Source organism: Lycorma delicatula, chromosome 4 (assembly GCF_047948215.1).
Source record: "Lycorma delicatula isolate Av1 chromosome 4, ASM4794821v1, whole genome shotgun sequence".
In the NCBI taxonomy this organism is placed as follows: Eukaryota; Metazoa; Arthropoda; class Insecta; order Hemiptera; family Fulgoridae; genus Lycorma; species Lycorma delicatula.
In genome coordinates this window covers 111,792,239-111,819,057 of record NC_134458.1, presented here as the reverse complement: position 1 = coordinate 111,819,057, position 26,819 = coordinate 111,792,239, and the positions used below count along the sequence as shown (strand labels likewise).

Here is a 26,819-nt window from a genome sequence, read left to right as displayed (position 1 = left end):
TTTCTATGCGGGGTAGCGAAAAAAACCAGTGCATCACAACAGAACACGCACGATTGACGAACTAAAAATCGCAATGACGGCGTACGTACGAGACATTCTAGTATAAAAACTAGTTAAAAAGTTTGAAACCAAATTGTAGCGTGTGCATTGTTGTATTGATACTGGAGTAGGTCATTTTCAACACCTTAAATAAATTATTCTAGTTGTTGCAATATCGGTTTCTATAAAATAATTAAATAAAGATACAAAGTAATAATTAAGAAATTTTCGTCATTACATTTCTTCATTTCGGACCCAATTTTATTTGATGGTGTGTTTCAATTTCTTTTATCTTCTTTCCCGATTCTCTTATTATTTTCTCTTGGACGCTGTTAAAAAGAGTTGTTGATAAACCATTCTGTTTTACTTTCGAATTCTTCTGATACTGCTCCCATGTGTTTTAGTTTGGATCTCGTTTTACAATTAACGTAACTAAACAGTCATTACTGTTTAGTTATGTTAATTGTTTGAGATCCACACCCAGTTCTTCTAGGATGTTATATAAGGTTCTGTCAATTGAATCTTGTGCTTTTTTTAAATCGAAAAAAAGGTGTTCCCAAATGTGGCGTATTTTTCATTATTCTTTTTACAAATTTTCCTTTGAAAAATTCTATAATTATCTAAGTCTATTTATCTTTTCCTCTGTAAATGTTGTGTCTTGAAGTGCGAGTATTAAGATTTTAGGTTCGTCTTAAATTTATATTAGTTCTTTAAGTTTTCCGATTTTTAACAGGGAGTAGATGATCAGTGTTCCAAAGAAATAATTTTTATATTGAGTGGAACTATCTATCTTTTTTAGATTTGTCATAATTAAATTACATGTTGACGCGTTTCGGATATGTTCCATTTGCAAAACTCTTTGTACTCTTTTGAAAATGTAATATATCCAAACCGCGTCACCATCTGATTTAGTTATGATAAAATGAGAAAGATATATAATTGTAATTAATATAAAAGTTATGACGATCTAACAGAAAATGTAATATATTTTAATAATAATTATTATAATAACAGATTTAAAAAACACCCAAGAGGAATGAAAACAAAATTTGAGAAAATTAATGTAGTGAAGAAGATTAAATATCTAGGCAAAATAATCCATAAAAATGGATGAGACAAAATTTGCTTAGAAAATTGGGAAATTTAAATGGAAATAACTTTCAACTAACCCTATTAATAATTGATCTTAAAATGCAAATTTTTCGGGCAATATATCACGATTACAAAACCTGAAAGTCTTTACGTGGCAAAAACTGTAACAATAATTAATCAGGAAAACTAAAGAATATTTTGAAAGAAAAAAGAAAAAAATATTAGTCACGAAGAGTAAAAATAATATAAATATTTTAAGATCAAACGAGGAAATTTATAGAAAATTTGAAAACATAATCGAAAAATAGACAAACTGAGAATAATTTGTTACGATCACATAAAGAGAATTAATGAAGAAAAATTGACAAGAAAAATGTTTTGATAATCTCAAAAGTAAAAGCAATTGACTTCTACAGATAAGAAAGATCTCCAAGAGATCGGAATAAAAGAAAAAAACATTTTAAACAGTAAAATTTTCAAGAAAAAAGTACATGAATTTAAAAGATTTAAAGTGGCTCAAGACTGAAGAGCTAACAACGGGAGAATCACAGAACAGATATATTAAGAAAAAAATGATGATTGAGAGATAGCAGAAAATTGAAGTCTTAAAGGAAAAATAAAGTATGTTCATGTCGGAGAAAAAATAATAAAATAAAGCAAAGAAATATTTTAAACTTACTTTTCTTTTACATTCTTTGTACCGAACGTATTTTTATTGGATTACTAAATTTTACTACTTTTTTTTTGTTTTTAATCGATAGACTACATATTTTTTCTGGGTAAAGAGCTTTCCGAGGATACAATAAGGTGGTAGTAGGAAGTCAGTAATACCCGTGCGAAGCTGCTACTAGTGTATGAAGTAGAAAGAAATGAATTAAATAGAATTTAAATCAACGCGGTATATTCATCGATTGTATATCATTCAATTCACGTTTCTTTCTATTTGTTTGAGTATAGTAGTATTGGTAAGAAAATTAAAAAAATATTCTGATCACGTACCTTCCGGTTTTAATATTGCATTATAATAAAACGAAAGGCCATATCGATTAATTTAATAGGTTGTATTTTCAATTTTTAAAAATATGGAAAAAATATTGTAAAGGGCTTTATTTATAACTTAAATTTACTCGGTATTGGGTGTTTTTTGACTATTGTATTTGATATAATGTGTCGGAGTTGCCCTTATTTTATTTTCTTCAGAAAAATTCTTTGTTGTCTTTGTGGTGGTATAGTTCTCGTCCTTTTTTTCTTATCTTTTGTTTTATTCTTTCTTTCTTTTTCCTATTCGCCTTCCCTTTTGTTTTTTACCCGAATAGTAATTCATTTGCTCATAAGAACCCCACACTAATACAATGTACTTCCCTGGTTTATGTACTAGCTAGACGAATTCTTGCGTCTATTCTTTTCCTCTGGTTTTAGTAATATTGATTTGCGTCATTATTTGCATATACTCATATTACGTAGTTTTAATTTTTTTTAAAATATATACATGGTACATATATATTTAAAATTGCTCCGCTTTTTTTTATTTTTTGATATGATAATCATTCTAAAACCTTATTGAAATCATGTCACCGTGATTTTTATATCTGTCGCAATAGAATGAACTATGGAAAAAAATCATAAAATCATAAATAGGAAAACTTTACCGCAAATTGGATTTTATTGGATGTTTTAAAAAAGTCTCCTCCAATAATTTGGTAGTGTGATCTTCACTGAAAATAATTTTAAAAAATCACGTACACGTAGGTTCTGAAACCTTTTCCGCCTATGTGTAAGTTTCTATTTTTTATTATTATCATATATATATATTTTAATAGAATCATATATCTAGAAAAAATAAAAGAAGGTTAGTAAATTTTGCTCCAATGTTTAAACTGAAATTTTACAGTAAACACTTTATTATTTAATTTTATTTTTTCAAGTCTCTTAATCATTAATATCTTGAAACTACTGTCTAGAAAATTTTTTTTGTTTTTTATACCTAAAACATGAAGCTTTCTTTTTCATCATCAAGATGACCTGAGTAACAGATTCCTACCAATTAAGAAGAAAGTAGTAACAAATGAAATAATGAGAGGAATTCAGAAAGAGGCTATAAGAAACCGTTTTAGTAAAGGTAATAGATCCGTTTAACAATCGTTCTTTGTAATACTGCCCACTGACATGCCTAAACAGATGTTGTTCCGTGAGAAAGGTTATCAGATCCAGGTTAGGAATGCATGGGAATGAAAGGCCTTGGTCGATCGTTCCCACGATCAACTTGTGTCTGGTCCGGCAGGTAAAGAAGATAGGTATATAAATACTCCGAGGAAGACCAGTTGACAATCAGTTCTGCGAGAAGTCAGTCTGCGAATTTTAGGCGAGAGTATTATGCGAGGAAGTCAGTGAAGGAACGAATTCTGGTTTCCAATATTTAACTATCTGCGAATAAATCCTGACGATTTTATTAAATTCTGTTTTGTATATAATCACTGTTAATTATTATTATTATTATTATTATTATTGTCTTGGTTTTGATTACGATAATTATTATTTGTTTATTATTGACATTTATTATCATTATTATTGTTTGTTGTTGACATTATTGCTATTATTCTCATTATTATTGTTGTTTATTATTATTATTACCGTTGTCATTATTGTTATTGTTAATTTGTCTTATTTTATTTGTGTTCTTAAACTAATAAATTGTAATTATATAAACATTTTCAATTGTCTATATATCTTGATCGAGCCGCGAACACGCGACAATATTATTTTCATATACTTTCTTGAGAAACACGAGTAATAGTTTATTTTATCAAATGTTTAGTTAATTTACTTGATTTTATATTCAACAATTATTCTTTATTTTATTTTTTTATTTTAATCAGGTAAATTTTACTCTGACAATCAGTTATGTCGCCTTACTAAATTAATTAATTTGTGTTAACGCATCGCATCGATCTTGCTGCATTACTTCGAGACATAGGTTTGGTTTCAGTTTTTTTTTTTGTTTAAAAAAATTCGAAATTATTTCCTGATACGTGTTCTTAGTACCTTGTTATATTATTTTAATTGTAATTTATGACATTTCCATGCTTTAAACGCGTCGCCGCATTTCCCCAGGAAATGGTATAATATTAAAATAGTATAATATTAGTATAATTTCCCGAAGACGGTCTTGGGGAAATTATACTAATTTATCGGACAGCGTCATGGTAATTCAGATACTTCTGTTAGGAATATTTTTTTTTGAAGGATTGTAGCATTACAAAACGCGTTTGTTAAATAAAAAAAAGGCTAAGATTTTTTTTTAACAATTTGATTATTAGAATTTGAGAAATTTTTAACTTGGATGTTTTTTTTTTTAATTTTTTTTTTAAATTAAATAATATTAATTCATGATTTTGTTTTATATGAAAATGAGAAGATTTTCAAAGGATGTGCCGTTTTTATCTATACAAAACATAAAAATATTTTTTTGAACTTTTACTAATCTCGTCTCATAATTTTTTTTACTGTGATTGGTACATAATAAACATACTATTATGTACCAATCACAATCATCTGTATAACAATACAGATCACGTTAGAAATTGATAGATATGCACAAATAAAAAATAGTATTCCAGTAATTTTATGGCTGGATCAAAGGAAATCGTGATCAGAGCGGGTTATTCAAACTACAAAATTAAAAATTAAATAATAATTTTATGTTATTTTAAATTTCATTGTTTTTTTTTTTTAAATCTATTGTAGATACATGAAATAATATTAAAGTAAATAGGTGAAGATGCTAAAATTAAAGAAAACTAATAAATAAATCACAATTTAGAACAAGTTCAAAAAAAATTTTATATACATGTTGAACAGAATCGAAAAAATGTAACGTCCTTTTGATTTTTTAGTTAGTATTGTTTGAAGATTGATCGATATATAATAATCTACTACTATAAGATGTAAAGTAGATTTTAGACTTTTTTTTTTATTACTATTGCAACATTAATTAAGGATATATGATTATCTTAATTTTCAGTTTTTTAATGTTTATATAAATTTATATTTCGCACCATCATCTAACTTTTAAATACATTTTAACAGTAAGTTAGTACTTGAAGAATATTAAATATTAGTATATAATTAATATACTAAAATCTTTATATACAGGGCGTTTCATAATGTTCTTAGGAGTTACAAAAATTCAGTACAAAAAAAGTATTTCACTTTCCTAAATGAAAGTTGTACGAGGTGATGCAGGAACTTAGACAGTTTTTGTTAAAATCTATAAATGTTCAATATGTGCTTCTCTGGTGACACGGCACACATAAACACGGAAGTCTAGCTCTTGCCAAATTCGTTCTAACATGTCATTTTCGATAGAGTTGATCGCATTGATTATGCGATCCTTTAGCTCGGCGATATCGTGCGGCATTGTTGGGATAAACACCTTATCTTTCACGTATCCCCAGAGAAAGAAATCACATGGCGTGAGGTCGTGATCTTGGTGGCCACAGCATAATGTGTTGGTCTTCAGACGCACATCCTATCCAGCGCCGAGGTAATGTTGTGTTAACGTACTGTCGAACCTCTTTATGAAAATGGGCAGGACAACCACCTTGCTGGAAAATGAAGTCGTTGAGTAGCTGAGGCATAAGCCGTAATTATAACATATCCAGGTATATCATGCTGGTTACTGTCGTTTCCATAAAAAAGAACGGCCCATACACTGCCTCACGAGAGATCGCACAAAAATCGTTTACTTTCGGAGAATCCCGAATGTGTTCCACATAAGCTTGTGGGTTTTCAGTTCCCCAAACTCGCACGTTATGACGGTTTACTTTGCCGCTAATATGGAAAGTAGCTTCATCGCTGAAAATTATCTTGTTTAGAAAACCTTCATCTAACAACATCTTTTCCTGTAACTGTAAACAAAAATCGAGCCTACGTGTTTTATCTCCATCAGAAAGACGCTGGATTAATTGAAGATGGTACGGTTTGCATAATAAACGTTTACGGAGAACTCTCCACACTGTTGTTTTCGGAATTCCTAATTCTCTGCCTGCAGCCGCAGTCGATTTTGACGGGCTGCGAATGAAACTTGCACGCACCCGTTCGACATTGAATTCTGAGGCTGATGGACGACCAGTTGATTTTCGCTTGCACAAGCAATCAGTTTCCCTGAATTGTTTATACCATGCACGAATTGAATTGTCACTTGGTGGCTCCTTATGAAATTTCAACCGAAACGCACGTTGCCCAGAAATTACTGACTTTGACAAGTGAAATTCTAACACATAAAACGACTTCTCGCTTCCCGTGGCAACCATTTTCTCTACTGTCGACGCCTAGCGAGCAAATGGTTTACTAACTGCCTAGTATATGTGGAAAAAACTATTTGAAGTACTATTTCGTACAGTACTTGGTTTATTCTTATGAGTGAAATAGTTTTTTGTTAATGAATTTTCGAAACTCCGAAGAACATATTGAAACGCTCTGTATTATATGTAACCTTAATATTTTTTTCGTAAATAAATTGTTTTTTATTTTTAAATACAAATAGTGGAAAATTTAACAAAACGAGATCATTTGTATTTATAAATTGTGTTTTTAATGTAACCATATCCATACTCTTTTGTATTTTATTATTGTTTTTAGTATGTATTATCATCACTTTTATCGATTTTTTTATATTGTGCCTATATCTATATTATTCAACACGTGGAAGTAACAGCAATTAAGTATTTACTGTACTGATACATCGGTAAATCTTTTATTTTATTTACTCGCAACATCAAAATACCTGTAAAAATAGTGTTTCTCTGATAATATTTTGACATCGACTTCATATTTAAATCATGAAATAAATACTTTTATTTCTTACATTCTATTAATAGTTTTATTTATTTATTAATTTTGAAGATAATGATTCAGAATGAAGCACGATATAATTTGAAGTTTCAGGACATATCTACATCGCCATTATCTTCCCATTATAAGAGAAGTTTGATTCAATCCCACATATGTTTATTAAAGGTTAAATTTATTTATAGTTTTTCTATAACTGTTACATTATATCTGTTGTAATAAAAAATTATAGGTAAAAATTTACCGATAAAATCATGAAATATTAGTATAATTTTAATGAACTTACCTTGCCAGTGCTGCGAACTCCTTTCCATAATGAAAAGTATACTAAAAGAAATACAGCCAGTACACACAAAGCTAATGACCATTTTATAGGACCAATTCTATCTAAACCATCCGCTCGATGTTGTTCTAATACATGCCGTCTGAAAAAAATAAAAAACAAAAAAAAATATTAAAAAACGTAAAAAGTTTATTTTTAATTCTTAATAAATAATACTTTTGGTTTTGTTTGAATTTAAGTTTTGCTTTGAATAATGTTACGCGAAAATTTGGTTTGACGGTTTTCTATTTTAGGTTAGGAGATCTTTGTTCTCTAACAACATAACAAGTTTTCTTTGTATTTACATCATGCAGAAATAAATAAATAAATGAATTCATTCATTTTAATAAACAATTATTTTAAACTTTTATAACCAAGAGGTTAAATAACATTTACTAGTTAAAATAAAATTACGGTCCCTTCCGTCATCTATAAAGTTCTGAATTCGAATCCCAATTACACTTGATATTTTTTTCACACAATAAAACTGAATTACTTGTCACTTAAAATAAAATAGTAATTAAAATTTCTATAATTGGATGTAGGTCAGTATTTACCAGAGGGAGAAAAAAATCTTTATGCATTAAAATCAACATAAATTTCATTAACAAACTTTAAAAATAAATAATAAACATTAAATTTCTTTTCATTTTACCTATGTAAGATAGAACAACTTTCAAGAATAAAAATGGTAAAATAAAAAGTCCAAAATTGCTTTTTGCATTTTTGCACTTTTAAGTAATCGCTCATTTTTTTATTATTAATGAAAGATGAATTTTGTAGCTATGAAAAACGCCATACCCGGATTTGTTCTCAAAAAATTTCAGGGCCATAAAATTGTATTATTTATTTCAATGTCGATAGGGGGAATAGGCAGGCATCGTCCGATAGCATAACAAATACTAGTTGCGTTTTGTGAACTCTCATTGACGAAATCTGCTACAAGTAAATCAATCAATTTATTTGCCACCTTGTATTACATCTAGGAAGCTATGGTTCATTTGAAAATATAAAGGAGTTTATGATCAACTTATATAGATGAAAGTTCCTTAGAATTAGTAAGATGCTTTATTGATCCCATCATTATCAAATTGGATCAAATTTTCTATAACTGTTACATTATATTTGTTTTAATAAAAAATTATAGATAAAAATTTACCGATAAAATCATGAAATATTAGTATAATTTTAATGAACTCTGTTTTCCCAGAGCCGTTCCACAACTAGCGTTTCAAGCAACTTGCCGATTACCGGTAAGAGCCTAATGGGCTCAACTCACTCGGATCCTCACTCAGCTAACTGCTGACCTCACTCGGATCCTTTCCTGATATTAAGAGCACCCTAACCAAAGTGACTTTCCAACATGTTGGGAAGCAGCCCCAGCAAAAGCACTCCGTGAACAGCCTGCCAAGCGGCTCTCTTAAGACAGGCAGCAGATGGTAGAATAGATCCGGGTCAAATTGGTTAATACCCGATGCCTTTTTCAGTGCCATTCGAGAAATCACTCGGTCTATATCTACGGGATCCACAGCCCGTACGCCAAGGAAGTGCGTAGTCCCCGCCAGAACGCCAGCCTCTGCTTCATCCTCCGAAGCATCTGGAAACAGACTATCCAGGAACGCCTGGTAAGTCGTTTAACACTGATGTTAAAATGCGGTCACGATCACAAAACCCGCATCGAACATTGGGTAGCACTTGCAATGGCTTTGGCCGGTAACAGGATTTTGCTGCCAGGGGCTGCACTGCAACTCGCGCATGGAGTAATGCCATAACTTGAGTCTGGCTTCCTTGATGGTATGAACATACTCATTACGGGCGCGCCCGTAGATCCTCAGACACTCAGCGCTCACGTCATCAACGATAATCCTTGTTAGGGGGCGATGCTGGTATCTTCTCCTAACGGACCTAACTCTTGCGCGCAGCACGCTAAGGTCAGAGGACCACCACTTTTTCCCAGGTCTCCGCCTGCGTTTAACAGACGGCTCCCCGGAAGCAGCGGTCATGACGGCTCCAGACACTCTCCGATCAGCGGACTGGCCACTACCTAAGGGTGTGTTCATTAGCCGAGGCCGCCGTAGGACTCTATCGCAGCCAGTCTTGATAGTCCGGCTGAATTATTCACCTATCAATTATCCAGCTCTCCGAATTATCCAGCTCTCTGTACTCCATGCGCCATTCCAACCCCTGCAAGACAGCTGTGTACTCGCGCCGCAGACTGTGCTAATCCAGATCCCTTAGGTTATAACGACCCGAATCTGGAGCTCTTAGACCGCCTCCGTAAACGACCTCATAAGTTATAAGCCTATGATCGCTCACACTGGCCTTGGGCCAGACGGTCCAACTACTAGTACTTCGCAGCAAGTCGCCCGTCACCAAAGTGGCGTCGATGTAATTTTCTCCCAGCTCGGAAGAAAACCAAAAGAATTAAATATTTTAGAAAAACATCAAATCAAATACCAACAATTATACCAAGTTACAAATAATTATATAAACTATAGAAAATGTCGTCCGCCACTTCGGATACAGTGCAGCCCGATTAATTTCAGTCTGTATCTTTTACTCCAGATTTCTTTAAAACTAGTTAAAATAGAGTTTTGGGACCTATTTTTTCCATTTTCAGGTCAGATCTCGTATAAAACCATTAAATATACCCCCTTAATTCGGTAACAAGAAATACAGATTGGCTTAATTTTACTGAAGGCGCAGAAATCAGGACTAAATCTTTTGCCAGCCTACTATATTCGCTTACGAAGCGTTTCCAAACATACGTTTATGTTAATTTTCTTATTTATTTCCATCGATAAAACATATCTGTAAAATTTTGTTACAGTATTTGTGAATGATTCGGTATTTATGTATATTTGTATGTATTTATGTATTCAAAGCATAAATACAAGTACTTAATATACATTTTTGTAATATATTTCAAATAAAAATATTTATAATTCAAAATTTAAAAAGGTAAATTTTACAGTTAAACAATATCAATACTTTTACAAATTATAACGTTTTACGATAAATAATTATTAAATTCTACATTAAAATACAGTAAATTTAATACTTAAATAACAGTATCTCATTCAATAAATTAAATGTACAAACAATGTTTAAACTCGTACATTAAATTTAATTCTTTTCATTACACGTTAACTAAAATTCATTTATAGAGTAAGAACATATTTTGAACAATAAATCAAACTGGGTTCTTATATATATATATATATATATATATATATATATATATATATATATTATTATATATATATTAGATTCGTTTCTTTTCTAAGCTTTGCGAAGAGATTATTATAGGGCTTTATCCCAGCATAGTAGGGTCCCTTTTCAAATATCACCTCCATGTTTGGGATAAAAATAACCAATATTTATTTCCTACATTGTATTTTTAGTGAATCTTACATTTTTTAACAGTTAATATTTATTTTAACGTACAGAACATGTCATATAAAATACGTGGTAATGTTAAAATATTAAATTTCTGGAAAATGAAAGAAATAATATCCAAGAAATATTTTTTATTATAATTACATGTTATTAAAAGAATAAAATATTTATAGTACATGTATATAAAACTGGATATTTTTTTTCTCCTATACCACCATAACGCTTGACACTAAGTTATTTATTGTTAAATTTAACACGCTAAGAAAAAACTTAACCGATATTGGCCATTTTAGTTATAACTAGATATTCGTATAATTTGTATATAAACCTAAATATGTATTCACACAGTAATAAAATTTGTTTTAATACAGAATAAGAAAGAGTTGGTTTTATATGGTAAATACAACTCAAAAGAATTTTTAAATCAGCTGCATTTGTATGGTAAAAAACACAAATCTAGTAGAAAAGCACCGTATAAATTCTATTGATTTTATTTTTTTTTAAATGAATAATCATGTTTAGAGGTAAATATTTATCCATTTAAACTGATAAATCTAATATTTATAGCAGGAATACAATGAAAAGAAGAAAAACGTTTCTTATCTAAAAGGACCAAAAATTATAATAATTAATTATATAATTTTTAGTTCGAGACTATTCCAAATGAAGGAATAAAAACAAATAATTTTGAGTATCATATCAATTTAAATTTTGAAAAGAATTAAAGAGAAGTAAATTAATACCCAATTTGTCTGAAAAAGTGATTGACATTTCATAAGTTTGAGAATATTCAATGGTTTTAAGTGGATTTAGTGAGAATGTACATTATATACTGTCATTTAATTTCTTCGAGCTTAAAAGCTGATAGACAAGGTTTATGTAAAGTTTAGTGTAATATATTTCATGTATATTCCGGAAACAAATAAGATTGTTTATGGAATACAAATATTTGCTTTCGAAAAAAATAATAAAATTAAAAAAAACTGATAAAATTTAATAAGAATAGAATTCTAATTAAAATTTATAGATTTCATAAATCACATAGCGGTACAGTCTTTCTGGAAATTAAATTTCTTATTTTTATCTTTATATGTTTAATAAGGTCCAAAAACAATCATTGAATCATCATAACAAAATAAAGAAAACTAATAAAAAATATATCATTATTATAAGCTTGTCTTAAATAACTTTGAATAGTTCATTTAATAAAGAAAATTTATTTTGTACGATTATTTGTATGTATTTTCCTACTTCAATTTTTAAATTGCTCTGAATATTTTTTCATCAATCATAATTTATTTATTATTCAATACAAGAAGAAGCTTACATAAAAAGGATTCATTAAAATATTTTTTTTTAAATAAGATAATTTAATGTTCTGAATTGTTCAAATTTTGAATGTAGTCTAGTGGTCGGCATGCTAACGTTTTATCAGTTCACCTGAGGTTCGATTCCCAGCATACATTATTTTTACCATCAAAAAATCATACAGTTCATCATTTTAAAGTGATTGGAAAAGTATATTAATTGAAAAAAGTATAAATGTACACTAAAAGTAATCCAATAAGAAACCGTAAATGAAAAATGGAGTATTTTGTTATAAGGAAATGAAGCACCGTCGATGAGGAAGAGCGAAAGGGACTGGATTGAGCTTTTTGAAAAGCGGATAAGAAAATGGATAGAGAAAGTAAAATGAACGGATAAAGTGAGAAATGAGGATGTAATACTTATGATGAAATAAGAAAAGAGTACTATGCAGGAAGTACACAAAACAAAATAAAATTTATTACGATGTGTGGTTAGAAAGAAATATCCTGATAACTACATTAGACGGATCAACAGAAGAAAAAAGGAAGCGAGGAAAAAACAATGAAGTTAAAAGTTGACGTAAAGAAAGATTGGAAACTGCAAGGAGAAGAAGGTGAAGGGTTGGGTCAGAAATGGATGAAGACAGCAGTGGCATAAGTGACCTGCCGCCAGGAAATAACACCAGATGATGATGATGATAATGACAATGAAATGAAAATACTTGTACTTTGAGGAATCTTAAAAAACTCAAGGGATAGAATGATACCATTATTTTTTTCCAAATATTAAAACCTACTTAATTAAAAAAGTAATTTTTTTGTTAGTTGATTATATTCATCCATTTACAGTTCCTGAGATCCCGTCAAGTGTGAAGTACGAAGAGTAATCCGGTTTTTGATAGCAAAAAAATATGAGAAGTTTACAAACCGAATATTATGTGATCTAAATTACGACTGTAGTGCCGTTCATTTCAAGAAAGGCGAACGAACGTTCACGATGAAGAACCTATCAAACTTCGGTGATAACGGATGATCTGATTGAAAAAGTTGATGAATGATTTAAGAAAACCAGCACTTCACCGTGTCACAATTGTTGTGACAAAACCTGAATTTCAAATTCAAACTTCAGAGGCAAAGCAACAGACAATACGATGACGTCATTCGTCACCTTCTAGACCAAAGAACTTCAAACAAGAACGTCTGATAAAGAAGCTTTAGACTGCTATTTTGTGAGACAAAAGGGTGTCTTCGTTGACTAATTTAGTGACCGCAGAACTACTTTGAATTTTGATACGTATTGTGAAACGTTAAAAAATCTTAGAGGAGCTGTAAAAAGCAAACGAAGTGGGTTGCTATCTCACGGGATTTTGTTTTTCCACGACAATGACCGGTCACACATGACGAATCAGACGGTGAGATGACTGGAAAAATTTCATTGGAATATCTTCTATCACCCACTCTGTAGTCTTAACTTAACTCCCAACGATTATTTTCCATTTTTATTTTTTATTTTTTTCACTTTAACAGCGGCTAACAACGATTTGATAATGACGACGAATTGAAGAATAGCGGCACTGTGTACGTTCAGTCACTGGCGGCGTAATTTCTTGAAGAGAGAATAATGAAGGTAGTGAAACGCTATGAAAAAATGTGTTGAAATTGAAGACAGCTACGTAGAAAAATAGTAAATAAATTTAGTTTTTATCCATAAATAATAAAGTTTGTTCACATTTTTCAATTTTGTTTTTCTTTCAAAACGGACCTTACTTTTTCAAACACACCACGTACAAATTGATATTTAAAATTAAAGTATGGTGCCGTTTAATTTTGAACAAGTTTAAAATTTGTTTGTAATTTTAAAATATTTTTATTGATTTAACTGAAATGTTTAAATGGAGTAAAAGTAGCATATTAGCATCTAAATAATAAGTGTACTTACTCAAAAAATTCTTTTGCTGGGCTGACTGAATTATTTGTAGAAATATGAAATATTGGTGTACAATTTAACGTGTTCCAAGGATTGTCACAATTTGTCCATGGTAGTTCCGATCTAAATGATGCGAATAAATAATAAACAGCCCACCCAATAACTGTATTATAGTACATTCCCATATATACATCCATTAAACAGATTGCGTAACCAACACCTGAAACAAATAAAATAATTTTAAATTAATACTTTATTTACAATTATTGGAATAACCTAACATAAAAAAATTGAAATTAATCAGAAGCACTTAAATTAAGATTACGTAATGAATCCCAAACGAATTTAGAATTAACGCATTAAAAATAATGTTCAGGGGGAAAGGGAGATAATTTGGTAATTGATTCTAGAGCTTGAAATAAAGAAAAAAGTTCATACAAAAAACATATGCGAAATTTTTCGCTAGCCGTAACACTATAACAAAGCGTTTTTGTACATATATATTATTTTACTTTTTTTCTTATTTCAAGCTGTAAAATTAGTTCTCAAATTAGTTTCCTTTCTTCTTGAATTATAAAGTAGTTTTAAATGAGTATTTTTCTCTTTCTTTTCAAATACCTTATTTTTTTTTTAAATAGAAAAGAAACCTTTATAGAAAATTTTGTTAAAAAATTACTGTTGTTTTCATGCAGTTTATCGATTTTTGTAATTATATTTATGTTTTACAATATTTAATCCGAATATTATTTAACCGTTTATTCATTTTGTTCTAAATGAAACTGTACTTAGCAAAAATTATAGGTTACAATTTATTGCCCTACAACAGTTTTGTTTATTCAGAATATTTACTTAAATTAATGATGTAGAAAATATTCATAATAAATGAAAAAAAGAGAACAGCGTTTTCTGATTGCTGTAAAGTAAGCTAAAATTTCAAACTTAAATCCAGTTAAATATAAATGTTTATTTAGTTTAAGTTGGATTTTTATTCCCATATTACGTTGTACTTTCTTAGGATTCCGTTATCATCACTGGTTCAGTATAAATCGATTAGTATTGGATAAGAGCAAAAGACAAAGTAGATTTTAATTGTGCATACGCCCTCGCTTGGTTGAAAAAATGTTAAACATGAAAATTAATATATATGTTTTGGGTAGAATTTATTTAGTTTTTATCTTTTTTTTTACATAGATTATTTACCCTACTTACATTTTTCAGGAAAATTTTATTTAAGATTTATCTTTAAAAATAAATTTCTTACATGAAATTTGTATAAAAAGTTATACAGAATAAAAGTTTTTTTAAAATTAGTCTACCGTAAAATGATGTAATGACGTACATTCAAAAACAAGATGTTTTTATAATTTATTCTAGAAATCATTTCAGTATTGAATTTGGATTAAAGTGGTTGTATTAATTTAGCTAAATTTATTTTTATTATATTAATATTACCTAAAAATAAAATAACAAATAATACATAAAATACAAACATATATGATAGATGTGAAAATAAAAAAAGGAAAAAAAAAGATAGATTGGTTGGTTATTCGCGGAAAAAAGGCTCGGAAAAGAAGTCGGCAACAGTAAAACTGAAGTTATTGAGACTGAGTATTTGCTGTTGGGATCAACTTCGAAATTCACTCTGATACCAGTTACTTTTTACCCAATGCAAATGACGTCACAGTAGTGAGAGCGTACCACTCTACTTTTCTCTACTTCACTCTCCTTCTATCTCTCTTTTGATTCTATTTCTCACTTATCTATCTATCTTTTTTCCACTCAATTCTGTTCTTTTAAATTCAGGCCAGGATATCAGCGCTTGCGCCAAATTATACTGTTCATTCGCGCGCACACCAGTTCAGAAATATTCACTAGGAAGGCAACAAAATACTTATTTTGAATTCATAATTTAAAACTGTCCTTTTATAAATAATTTATATATTTATTTAAATTTTATTTTTAATTATTTACTCTTTAACTTAGATTATAAACAAAGTAGTTCAGCTAAATACATATTGAAATGAATTTGAAAAAAGAAAATTCTCAAAAACTTTTTGCAGAAGTTTTTTTAAATGTAAAATTATAGGTACCCATTTCGATTGTTAAGCAATCATCATGAGTAAACATTGAAGAATAGTATGGTATAAGAAAATAAATAAAAAGATAAATGAATAAAATTAAACTTTTTTCAGTAACCAAATAGATAGCGGGCAATATTTGTTCTAGACTCAGTGCTTTAGATGTTTTTAAGCTAAATTTACGCTTTTTATTGGGATTATCGAAAACAACAACCTTTGCGTTTTTATTCTAAAAAAAAACATTGTTAAAAATGTTAATTTTACCCTAGTTTTACAATAATATTATTATTTTTCATTTAATTTTTTTCTTTTTTAATTTATTTACTTTTTTTATACACTCCTTCATCGGTGTCTACTGATAATAATTTTTAACAAGAAATATGAGTTTTACATATAAAGTAAAATTTTTTCTAGAAGGTTTTTGGGTTTACTTCCAGTATTTTAAAATATTATTGTGTTCTTGGTAGGAAGGGTAAACTAAAAATTTATAAATCTCACTACTATATAAAGAGATAACGTATTTTTTACTTGTTCCAGACAACCGCCAAATTACTGGTTCAGTAGTTCAGAACCAACGTTCTAGTTCGGCACAAGAACGCTGGTTCAGTACAACATAACCAATCATTACAAAATTTAACGGTAGTTTTCTTAAAACCCCCCAGCTGGAGTGTCTACCACAGTTCAAACCACACCCCAATTACACTACTATGTAAATCATAAATTAAAAAGAATATTTAAATAAATAACGTAGAACTTCTTTTCATAAATTTAATGTCATAGACTTTACCGATAGATAATGTCTACGTCGTTTGTTATTGTCTATATCGGTTATAGTCTATGTCAATATCGACTTTTTCATATAGTTATTATCCTGCCCTAGTAAAGGGCATTTCAGTATATGCCTGTCTAAAAATCATATATTTTTTTTTATAAACAATAAGTAAGAAGACGCAACACCAACAAATAAGAGCAAAAAGAAAGAACATGCTTACGTGATTGAACATTCTGTCGGTCAAAAAATCATAAGGTTTTTTTCTTAAATGGTTATAAACAATAAATAACGACAGTAATAATAATTATAAAATGAATTAATAAATTTTACTACCGTAATTTATTCATTAAATATCGTAGCAGATCTTAAAACACAACTATTTTCGATAAAAATAAATCGACACTGAAAATACTATCGATTATGCATTTAGAATCCATTGATATTTTTTTGGAAGGTTAGTTTCGTATTACGATAATTTGTTTCGTAAATTGAATATAATGCATAAATAATTAATTAATTAATTAAATTTATATTTAAGCTTCCAGCTCTCGTAGTGAGTGAATTTGCATGTGGATATTATGACGAACCCTTTTTTCACTTTTACTTGACCAATTTTCATCATTCAAAAAGAAAACATTTTCACACAAGAGATAATCAATTTTGGACACCTAATAGTAGCATTCCAAGACGCCCCTTGCCAAGGCAACCCGCCCTGCAGCTTTTGTGATTTACTAAATTTAACGCCATTGTCCATAAATGATCAGTTTATATTACTATCGAAATATTGATAAAATAAAATTAGATAATAATATTAAATGACAATTATTTACATATTTAACAAAGTTTTGATTGAGGAATATTGAATTTTGATATCCATATCAACTTCTTCAGAACGTTATTAGGTGTCCTAGTAAATTTAATGTCATTGTTTAATCCGCCAGAGACATCATCCTACGCGAGAATTTATCCTAACGCGAGCAAAAACTATGTATGTTTTTAAATCCTAAGTAAGAAGTTCCACCAGAGTAAGCCGTGCACATAACTGATATATAGATTTAACTTATAATTTGATATTAGTATTTTTATAATGCCTAGGTCATCCTGACCCCATAGGGGATGACACCCACCATGTGACAGTTTCGGTCATCACATAACTGATATATAGATTTAACTTATAATTTGATATTAGTATTTTTATAATGCCTAGGTCATCCTGACCCCATAGGGGATGACACCCACCATGTGACAGTTTCGGTCACCAAGCCACTCCCTCCGTACTTAGCCCGTACGGGCTTTACTGGAGGTCATCTTCAAAACGTTGGCAAAAGGCATCTCTCAGCCTTGTTCTTGCCTCAGTCAGGATGCCACCACCGATGCGAATGGCACATGTGACATTCCCATTGGTGTACTACTACCACTAAAATAAAAAAAACATCTCACGATCGTCTCGGACAAGACTGAATAAACAAAATATGGAAAGGAACTAAAATCCATTACCTACCCGAAGGCACAAAAGAGTGAGTTCAACACGCAATTACAAAAAAACGAACCAACAATAACAACTTAAAACCTACCAATTACAAAACAAACAAAAGAAGAACGCTGGAAGCCAAACATAAAATTAAATAATGTATTTAATGTCAGAATTTATATTAAGCATATATATATATTTGTTTGTGTGTTTGTATTATACATATTTAATGCATTAATATTATCCTAAGATTCGATTCGCATGTCAAATTTTGCATTTGAATCCAGTAGGATTTCAACCAGGTTTATTTTCACATTGATATTAGCACCTTGATTTCAAGAGATAATCATTATTTCCTACCTAGAAGCCAAAAAATTTCCTAAACTCTAAATTCTTAATTGTTTACATCTGTTTCATGTACTCTTTGATTAATTTTCCTACATAAGCGTATCACCGAGCGTTACTTATTAAAAACGTCACTTTTGAACATTTTTTTTATTTTAGCTCTATTTTACTTTTTCTAACCTTTGTTTAGTTTTCAATAAATAAATTAAAAATTTAACAACAAATAAGGGTGATAATTATAATTTTATGTTTATCAATGGATTAGGGTTCTACCTAAAACTCTTTGTAAATGCCAAGAAATTTAAACTACAGTGTTAGTAATTTTTTTTTCAACTTTAAAAATAAATATTATTAGACAAGTAGGTAATAAATTCTTTGCTTCACCTTTTAAATATTTCAAAACATATAACATTCGCTGCTTGTGTTATAAAATAGCGCATTCGAGTGTTAACTGATAGTATTTTATTAAAAGAAAAAAATAAAGAAAATGAAAGACTGATATATCAGTTTGAAATTTTTTAAAGATCGATGGAAGAGTAAAGATGACATACCTAACATATAGATAAGAAAAACAATTTCCCGTATTGAAATGAAGACAACTTTTGTGTTAGCGATAATATCATCGTCTGTCTCATCATCACACCATCAAATATACTTATCACCATTTGTTTTTACTATCTCTTTTGGATGAGTAATGTAGTGAAAATATCTCAACTATATCTTGATGCGTAAGGTATAAATTATATTTATAAATTGTTTATTTATTAAACTTTACGATTACTTAAAATTTTACTACGGTGAAAAAAAAATATATTATTAGCAAAAATTCTTCTTTTTTAACCGATTATAAGAAATTTAACGGTATGAGTTTTACTTGTGTTTTATTCATATCTTTATAATGACTATTTTGTACGAAGCAAAAATGTTTTGAAATAAATTTAGGTATAATATCATCCCTTTTTTGGAGAGATGGAGGGGAGAATTAAAAGGAGGACCGTGCTTTATCCAACAGGTATTTCATCCTCTAGAATGAAGTAAAAAGATACGACCACTAAAAGGATATAAATTTTCTTGTCGACAGGAAACAAACTCGGGTTGGTCCTCGCGAAGCGCTACCAACTAGATGAATTGGCTCTACTACACTAAGATCAAAATATTTTAACATCAAGCATCTAGCAATGTCAAATCTACACCTACAGAACCGATGATGAATATGAACCGATCAGTGATAAGAAAAAATTGTGGTTGATGAAAAAGGGTAATCTAAGGGAATTACTCACCTTTTTCAGTACGTTTTTACCGGGTTTATTTAGATACAAAAAGAAAGAAAAAATTATTTTTTTCAATGACGAATCGAGCGAAATTTTATAATAAAACATTTTCATTCGTATTTATTACCATCCTCAGTACCTAATGTTGCTGTACTCATTCTTACATTAACTTTTATTTTTTTATTGTTTTTTTTTATTAGATAGGTACATATTTAGAATATATATATATATATATATATATATATATATATATATATTCTGCTTATACTCGTATATGTCAACATCATCTGGTTTTATGTTGAAATTTGCTATCTTTTACCTATGATAATCGGCGATGATATTAGTTTAAAAATATAAACATTTTCAACGAAAACCTGAACCAAATTTTTTATAGGTGGTTAAGAAAATAGTAAACGTTTTATTGAAAAATTTTTTTGGTTTTATTAAATTAAATTTGTGAAAGTTTATATTTTTAAATAAATTAACGTAAAATGTATAAATAATTTATATATGTTAAATAAATTCATAATAATTTTTTAATAGTAAATAGTTATAAAACTCCCTGTAGTATATGCGGTGATACAAAATATAAATAATATAATCTTAAGTTGATATACAGATTTAGAATAGTAATATCGTTCATCACTAAAGATATTATCTTACAAATAAAATTTCTATTTGTATATTGATTTCACCATATTATTCTCAGGATTTTTGTCTGTCCGACTTGAATTCACAATTTTACGTAACAAATTTCAGTTTTTGAACGTGTTTATTTTAATTTATGTTTTCGCGCTGATTTTTATATGAATAGAATACAATTTCTTTTTCCTCCGGTAATCATAATAGGCCTACTCCCAATTTCAATTACTCTCTCTTTTTATTTTTTTGAATGGTCAGAAGTCAATTTTTTCTTGTATGAAATAATTGTAAGCCTTACTGAGATTCGAACACAACTTTCTGGATGAATGACAGAGACGCTAAGAAGACCGGCAAAAAAATACTATAAGAATATTTTGAAATTACTGACTGTGGTCCAACAATTTCTGTTACGAAGTTCAGCTCTTCTGTACGGTTTTCTAACTTTGTAATAATCTACCATTTATCACGAAAATAAGTGTGGTCATTTGCGTGTGAATGTTTAAAGTAGTAATATTTAATCGAACAATCGAAGTTGTTGCCAGTTGTAAAATCTAGATAATGAAATTATTCTTAGACTTTAAAATCATAATCATAAATCGTAAAAAATATTTTTAAGTATTTCAGAACAGTTGAACGAATGTTGTATACGAAGATTGTACAGGATGATACTCGTATATCCTCAGGGACTAAAAATATGCGTTGATGTTGAAATGTAATCTCGGATGTGGAATTTAATTATTTCAGGTAATTTTTGAAGATTTTTCTTTTAAATCGTTTAACCAAATTTAGATAATCAAAGTTTTACACTGGGTACCGTGGATGTTAACAAGAGAATCTTAATGAAACACTAAAAAACAACTCAAATAGAGCCGGCGTTTAAGTTGGAACACTATTCTGAAGAAAGCGATATATTTCTCAATTTAATTATTACTGAACGACGAATACAAGGAAACCTCATTTTAAGTAAATGGTGGTATTTACATACTCCTCGTACCAAAAACGTAAAGAAAATTAATTTTCACACTCTACTCTTACCATGTGACCGAAAGTATTACCATACTTTTCTTCGAAAAGTCGGTAAAAGAAGTTGTAATATTCTCATATTATAAATTTTTGTAGTCAAACTTCAATTACTTTTGTATTAATTTCCAATAACTAGTGTTATTTCGTAATGATTTACACGTACGTGAAGTTAAAACATATTTCAAATCCTAATTGGTACTCCATTTTTTTGTTATTCAGAATAATCAATTAATTACGAACACTTTTATTTAATAATAAAATTCAATTGTAATTCGTTGTTATAAATTTATTACAATAAATTCAACGTGAGTTTCATCCTCTAGTTTAATTTATGAAGTTATGAATGTCGTATATTGGAAGTATACGAAGATATACATATGTGTGTATTCTCACTACTAAATCAGAAAATAGAATTACAAAATAAATATTTTACAAAACTGTATTGCGATGAATTTATATCAAATAAAATAAAAAAATATATACAAATTGCCAAATTTAACATCTACCTACGTCTGTCTTACATTATAAATGGTATATCTCCAGCTGATTCAGCGTTGATTCAACTGCGTCAAGTAATTTTTATATTTTTTTTAAATTTAATTTATTTTTAAGATTTGATGATGATGTATAAAAACGATATATATATATATATATATATATATATATATATACATTACATAAAAAACATTTCTTCTCTTGGATAATAATTTTTTGAATTCTACTTCTTTAGTTTAGAAACTTTTTTTATATCTCGCTAAAAAGAAAAAAGTTAAAACGATATTTTAGTTACGTATTATAAGCTAAATCAAGGTTACAGCGAGTGAAAAGTTCCATGAGGAAGCCAATAGGTCAGGCATACTGCCAATCAACAACAAGTTTTTATTCGTCTCCATCCTATCTCGTTTATTCTCATCCCCACCTACTTCTAAAACAACATCAGTTTTCCTCTCCTTTTCACTCGACACTCGTCACCACCTTCATTTCGTCCCCCTATGATTTCATCTTCTTCATCGTAATCATGATACGATTGATTTTAGTGTTAGAATCAGATCATTGTGACGAATATAAGAATGTATATATTTTTCTCTCCCCAATATATTCCCTCATCTGAAAGTAATTCAACTGCTTTATCTCCGTTATTATCACATACATTCCAAATCAAACTCCGTTTACAAACAGTCAATTTTTTTAAATCATAAAATTAATTTTTGAAATTTTAAGTTTAGAATTCATATAGCACTTACTTATTTGACAGAATAAACAGTATCCTGTTCTGAGTGGAGACAGTGTGCATGATGCATGTTTAAAACAGCAAATAATTGATTGGTTTTTATTTTATATTCAAATTTTTCTTATGGATCTGACCTACGTTATGCTCTGATGTAGAAGTAGTACTAGTCATAGTTACTATCTCTGATTTTAATGATGTCATTATACAATCATCCCAACCCCGTAGGGGAAGACACCCGCCTTGTGATGTTTCCGGTCACCCCCCCCCCTTCGTATCCCTGATGGGCTTTAACGGGAGTCGTCTTTCGTCCTCTAACTCTTTACATCTCGTAGTAATAGGCCAGGCCTCGTTGGGATGTCACCGATGTAAATGCCTCGGTCGACATTTATATCAGTGATTTATAAACTCATATTTTGCCTTCACTGCAGGCCTCATCCGGACATCTTGAATGTGCTAAATAGTGGCCCTCTGAACTATCTAATCGAGTTCGTGGAAGCAAGAACCTCGCGCCTAGTTCTATACTTTACAGAGCCGAATTCATGGATAAATGTCTCATAATATTCGAGAGGTAATAGAATAAATAACATACCACCAAAAATGTTGTTCGCAACAACGAAGTTTGTCCCTAGTTCCCTTACTGAACTCAAACTTTTAGTTCATACCTCTGACTTGGTCTTTGTACAATCAGAATCTAGGGTTAAAAGAATGAATTATTTACTGTAGGGTTGTATATCATTTGTATTTGGGATGTATATCATGCTGATATAAAACAGCCTTCTTCGATTCAATAAAGATATCAACGGGAAATCATATCATATCTCATTTCCTGTAATTAGCCTGGCATAGAAAGCCACCTTATTTTACGGGAGGCTTAAACCATTAAATACTATCTCAGGTATGTATATTTAGTTAACAGAACTCGTAAATTATATATCAAACAAACTGAAAAAACATTATTGTATGAAAATTTAAACAACGCGTTTTTAATTTTTTAAACGAGATCTTACAATATATAGAAAATAGCATATTTGGTTTTGTGTATGTGCGCGCGCAATTTAAAAACTATTATTCACAAAAAAATATAAATCCAGACATCTTCTTTTCTAAGCCAAACTAATTAAAACGGTGATTCAAAACGGAACAATTTTAAAATCATATAAAAACTTATTTAGATAACTTACAGATTCGGTTGAGGTCTCATGTCACAGAAAAATACATCAACTTTTGTTTGACACACGCAGTTCATTACTATCGAATTCTGCCACCAGTGTTGTAAATAATGGATACATTTCCTAGTACGGAACGTGCTCGGTGTCTTTTGCTTTCCTGATTTGCAGTCAGCAACTGTAGTTCAATGTAATTTTCGTAAAGAGTACGGTAGGGAGCCTCCTAGTAAGCGTACAATTTACTCTTCCCATCAAACCTTCGTTAAGACAGATTTTTCTGTTTAACTTACAAAATCAACAGAAGGCCCACGCGTCCCTGAAACTGCTATGGAATAGCTCACAGAAAGCTTCGCACGCAGTCCGAAGAATTCAATTCAACGTGCATCACATGAGACTGGCACTCTACAAACGACTGTTTGGCGCGTATTACTTAAATGATTGCACTTGAACCCGTACAAACTAACCTGGTTCAACACATTACAGATGATAACAGAGTTGCCCGGCTGCAGTTTTGTGTGGAAATGATAGGTAGAATTGAAGGCCAAGAAACAATTTTTAGACAATGTGATTTTTAGTAATGAGTCAACGTTTCACATGAAAGTTTGCAGCACATTTGTGATAGCTCTAAGGTCAATGTTTCTTTACCATAAGCAAACAAAGAATACGGCCCGTTCTTCTACCAGGAGGTGACCGTAAATGGTATCATTTATCTTCAAAATTTTCTAGCCCCTCAGTTTAACGATGATGACCAAGATGGACGGCATTAATATCACCATCTCACTACCACCTAGAAGTCCGAAATTGTCATGATATTCGATTCCGAAGTCAGTGGATTGGTCATGAAGGTCAAATGGCACGGCCACCTCACTCCCCAGATTTTATTCTGCTAAATTTTTTCTTGTGGGGTGTCATTAAAGATCAGGTTTGCCGATCTTCCTTGGCTAAGACTTTGAATTAACGCTGCAGCTTCAGAGGGAGCGCCTGACTTGCTGGCTACAGTCTGGAATGAAATCGACTTCAGGTGGGATAAATGTCGCATTACAAATGAAAGCCGTATCAAACCAAAGTGAATGTTGGATGACAAACTATATGTATTTTTCTATGAAATGAGACCTCAACCGAATCTGTTAGTTATCGAAATAAATTTTTATATTCTTTTAAAGTTGTGAAGTCCTTTTTGAATCACCCGGTATGAAGTTTTCGGAAATATAAATTATTAATTATCTATATGTTACTATTAATTATGTTTATTATATTATTTAAATAAATTTTTCTCGAAATATAAATTATCATTTGTATGATAGTAAAAATCAATCATACCTTACTAGTTAGTTAGTTCACTAACTTATCATGGAAGTTCTTATTGCCTAATGTAAGTTCTTAATATACTAGAGTTCAGATCTGCCAGTCTCATATTCAATTCCAGGTAATGATCTGGCATTTTTTTTCACTATTTTATATTTTACATTACAATGAACAGCAAAATTATGATAAGTTATTATTATAGACAAAAATATAAATCAATTTAAAATTTAACATGGCTGCCATAATTAAATTTCAATTTATACCAAATTTTCATATAGCTCAACTTGTTCCTGGCATACGAGTTCTATTTAAATTTAAAAAAAAAAAAACAGAAATAGATATTCTAAACTACTTATTTTTCTGTTTTTTTTGTTGTTTTTTTTTTATTGATAATTCTATTGTATTATTACCAATAATTGGTGGAGTTATTTTTCTCAACCAATTTATGGTGTAATTACTTAAAAATCATAGTCTCTTTTAAGAATTGAGTAGGTTAATTTTGTATATAGTTTTACAAACAGTTTAAGTAATTAATGATTTATGTAATGTGTATTAGCTAATTTGTTTTTGTACTTCCTTATACGAATTAAAGGAAGTATTGTGATCGCGAAAAATTTCGGTTTCTAGATATTAACGGAAATATCCATTTTCACCATCCCTGAATTCATTTTGACTAGTTTCGGCGTGATGTCTATGTACATATATCTGTATGTACGTACGTATCTCGCATAAGTGAAAAACGATTAGCCATAGGATGTTGAAATTTTGGATTTAGGACTCCTGTAATATCTAGTTGTGCACCTCCCCTTTTGATTGCAATCGACTTAACCAGACGTCTCCAAAAAAACTCAAAATCCAAAAACATTTTGGATTTTGAGCTTTTCAACGATATATATCATAAGTTGTACTTCTTTTCATTGGTTTCAGAGTTATAGCCAAATAAAGTTTTAATTAGGAAAATATTGAATCTTAGGGGAAGGCACATCGGTTCGAATCAGACTTTATCTTTTAACTTTTTTTTTATTTTAAGTATATTGATTTATTAATAATTATTAACCTCTGATTGTAAAAAAAAAATTATGATGAATAATAAATTAAATAACAAAAAAAGATATCAGAAGTTTTTAACGAAATAAAATTTTATGAACTTTTCATTTAAAAATAATCCCTTTCGGCACGCCGGAAGGCGGAGATAGATTTCACCGATGCTAAGTAGGGAATAAAAAAGCTTTTCACCTTAAAGTTAAGAAAAACTTCAAATTTACTCAATATGACAATGGTTGCGTGTGAAAAAGAGTTTCACACGTTTAGCATACGACAATCTCCATCTTCTTATAATTCCAGCAACATTTTGATCATCCCTTGCCGTAAGGGTTAGTCATATCAAAAATTGTTACAGAAAAAAATTTTAGGTAATGTTTAGAGGACTTACGACCGCTTTAAACCGATTCGATACTGTGCCTACTAATGGAAGTATTTTTTTTTTGTTTTCAAAACCCCATTTTTTCCACCCCTTGGGCCAATAGTTGGTGATATCAAAAAAAAATTACTTAGATAAGTTTTAGGCCCTTATCCAAAG

The 26,819-nt window shown here is 29.8% G+C and overlaps 1 protein-coding gene across 1 annotated transcript in view; it reads right to left on the bottom strand.

Annotated features, from left to right (window-relative positions):
* SerT (Serotonin transporter) overlaps window positions 1-26,819 on the bottom strand; it is a 181,855-nt gene that overhangs the window by 111,881 nt on the left and 43,155 nt on the right. The window contains exons 3-4 of the mRNA XM_075361777.1: window positions 13,949-14,156; window positions 7,268-7,406 (exon numbers count right to left, since the gene is read on the bottom strand). Of these exons, the coding sequence (XP_075217892.1) occupies window positions 7,268-7,406; window positions 13,949-14,156 (347 nt within the window). The remainder of the gene's footprint in view (window positions 1-7,267; window positions 7,407-13,948; window positions 14,157-26,819) is intronic.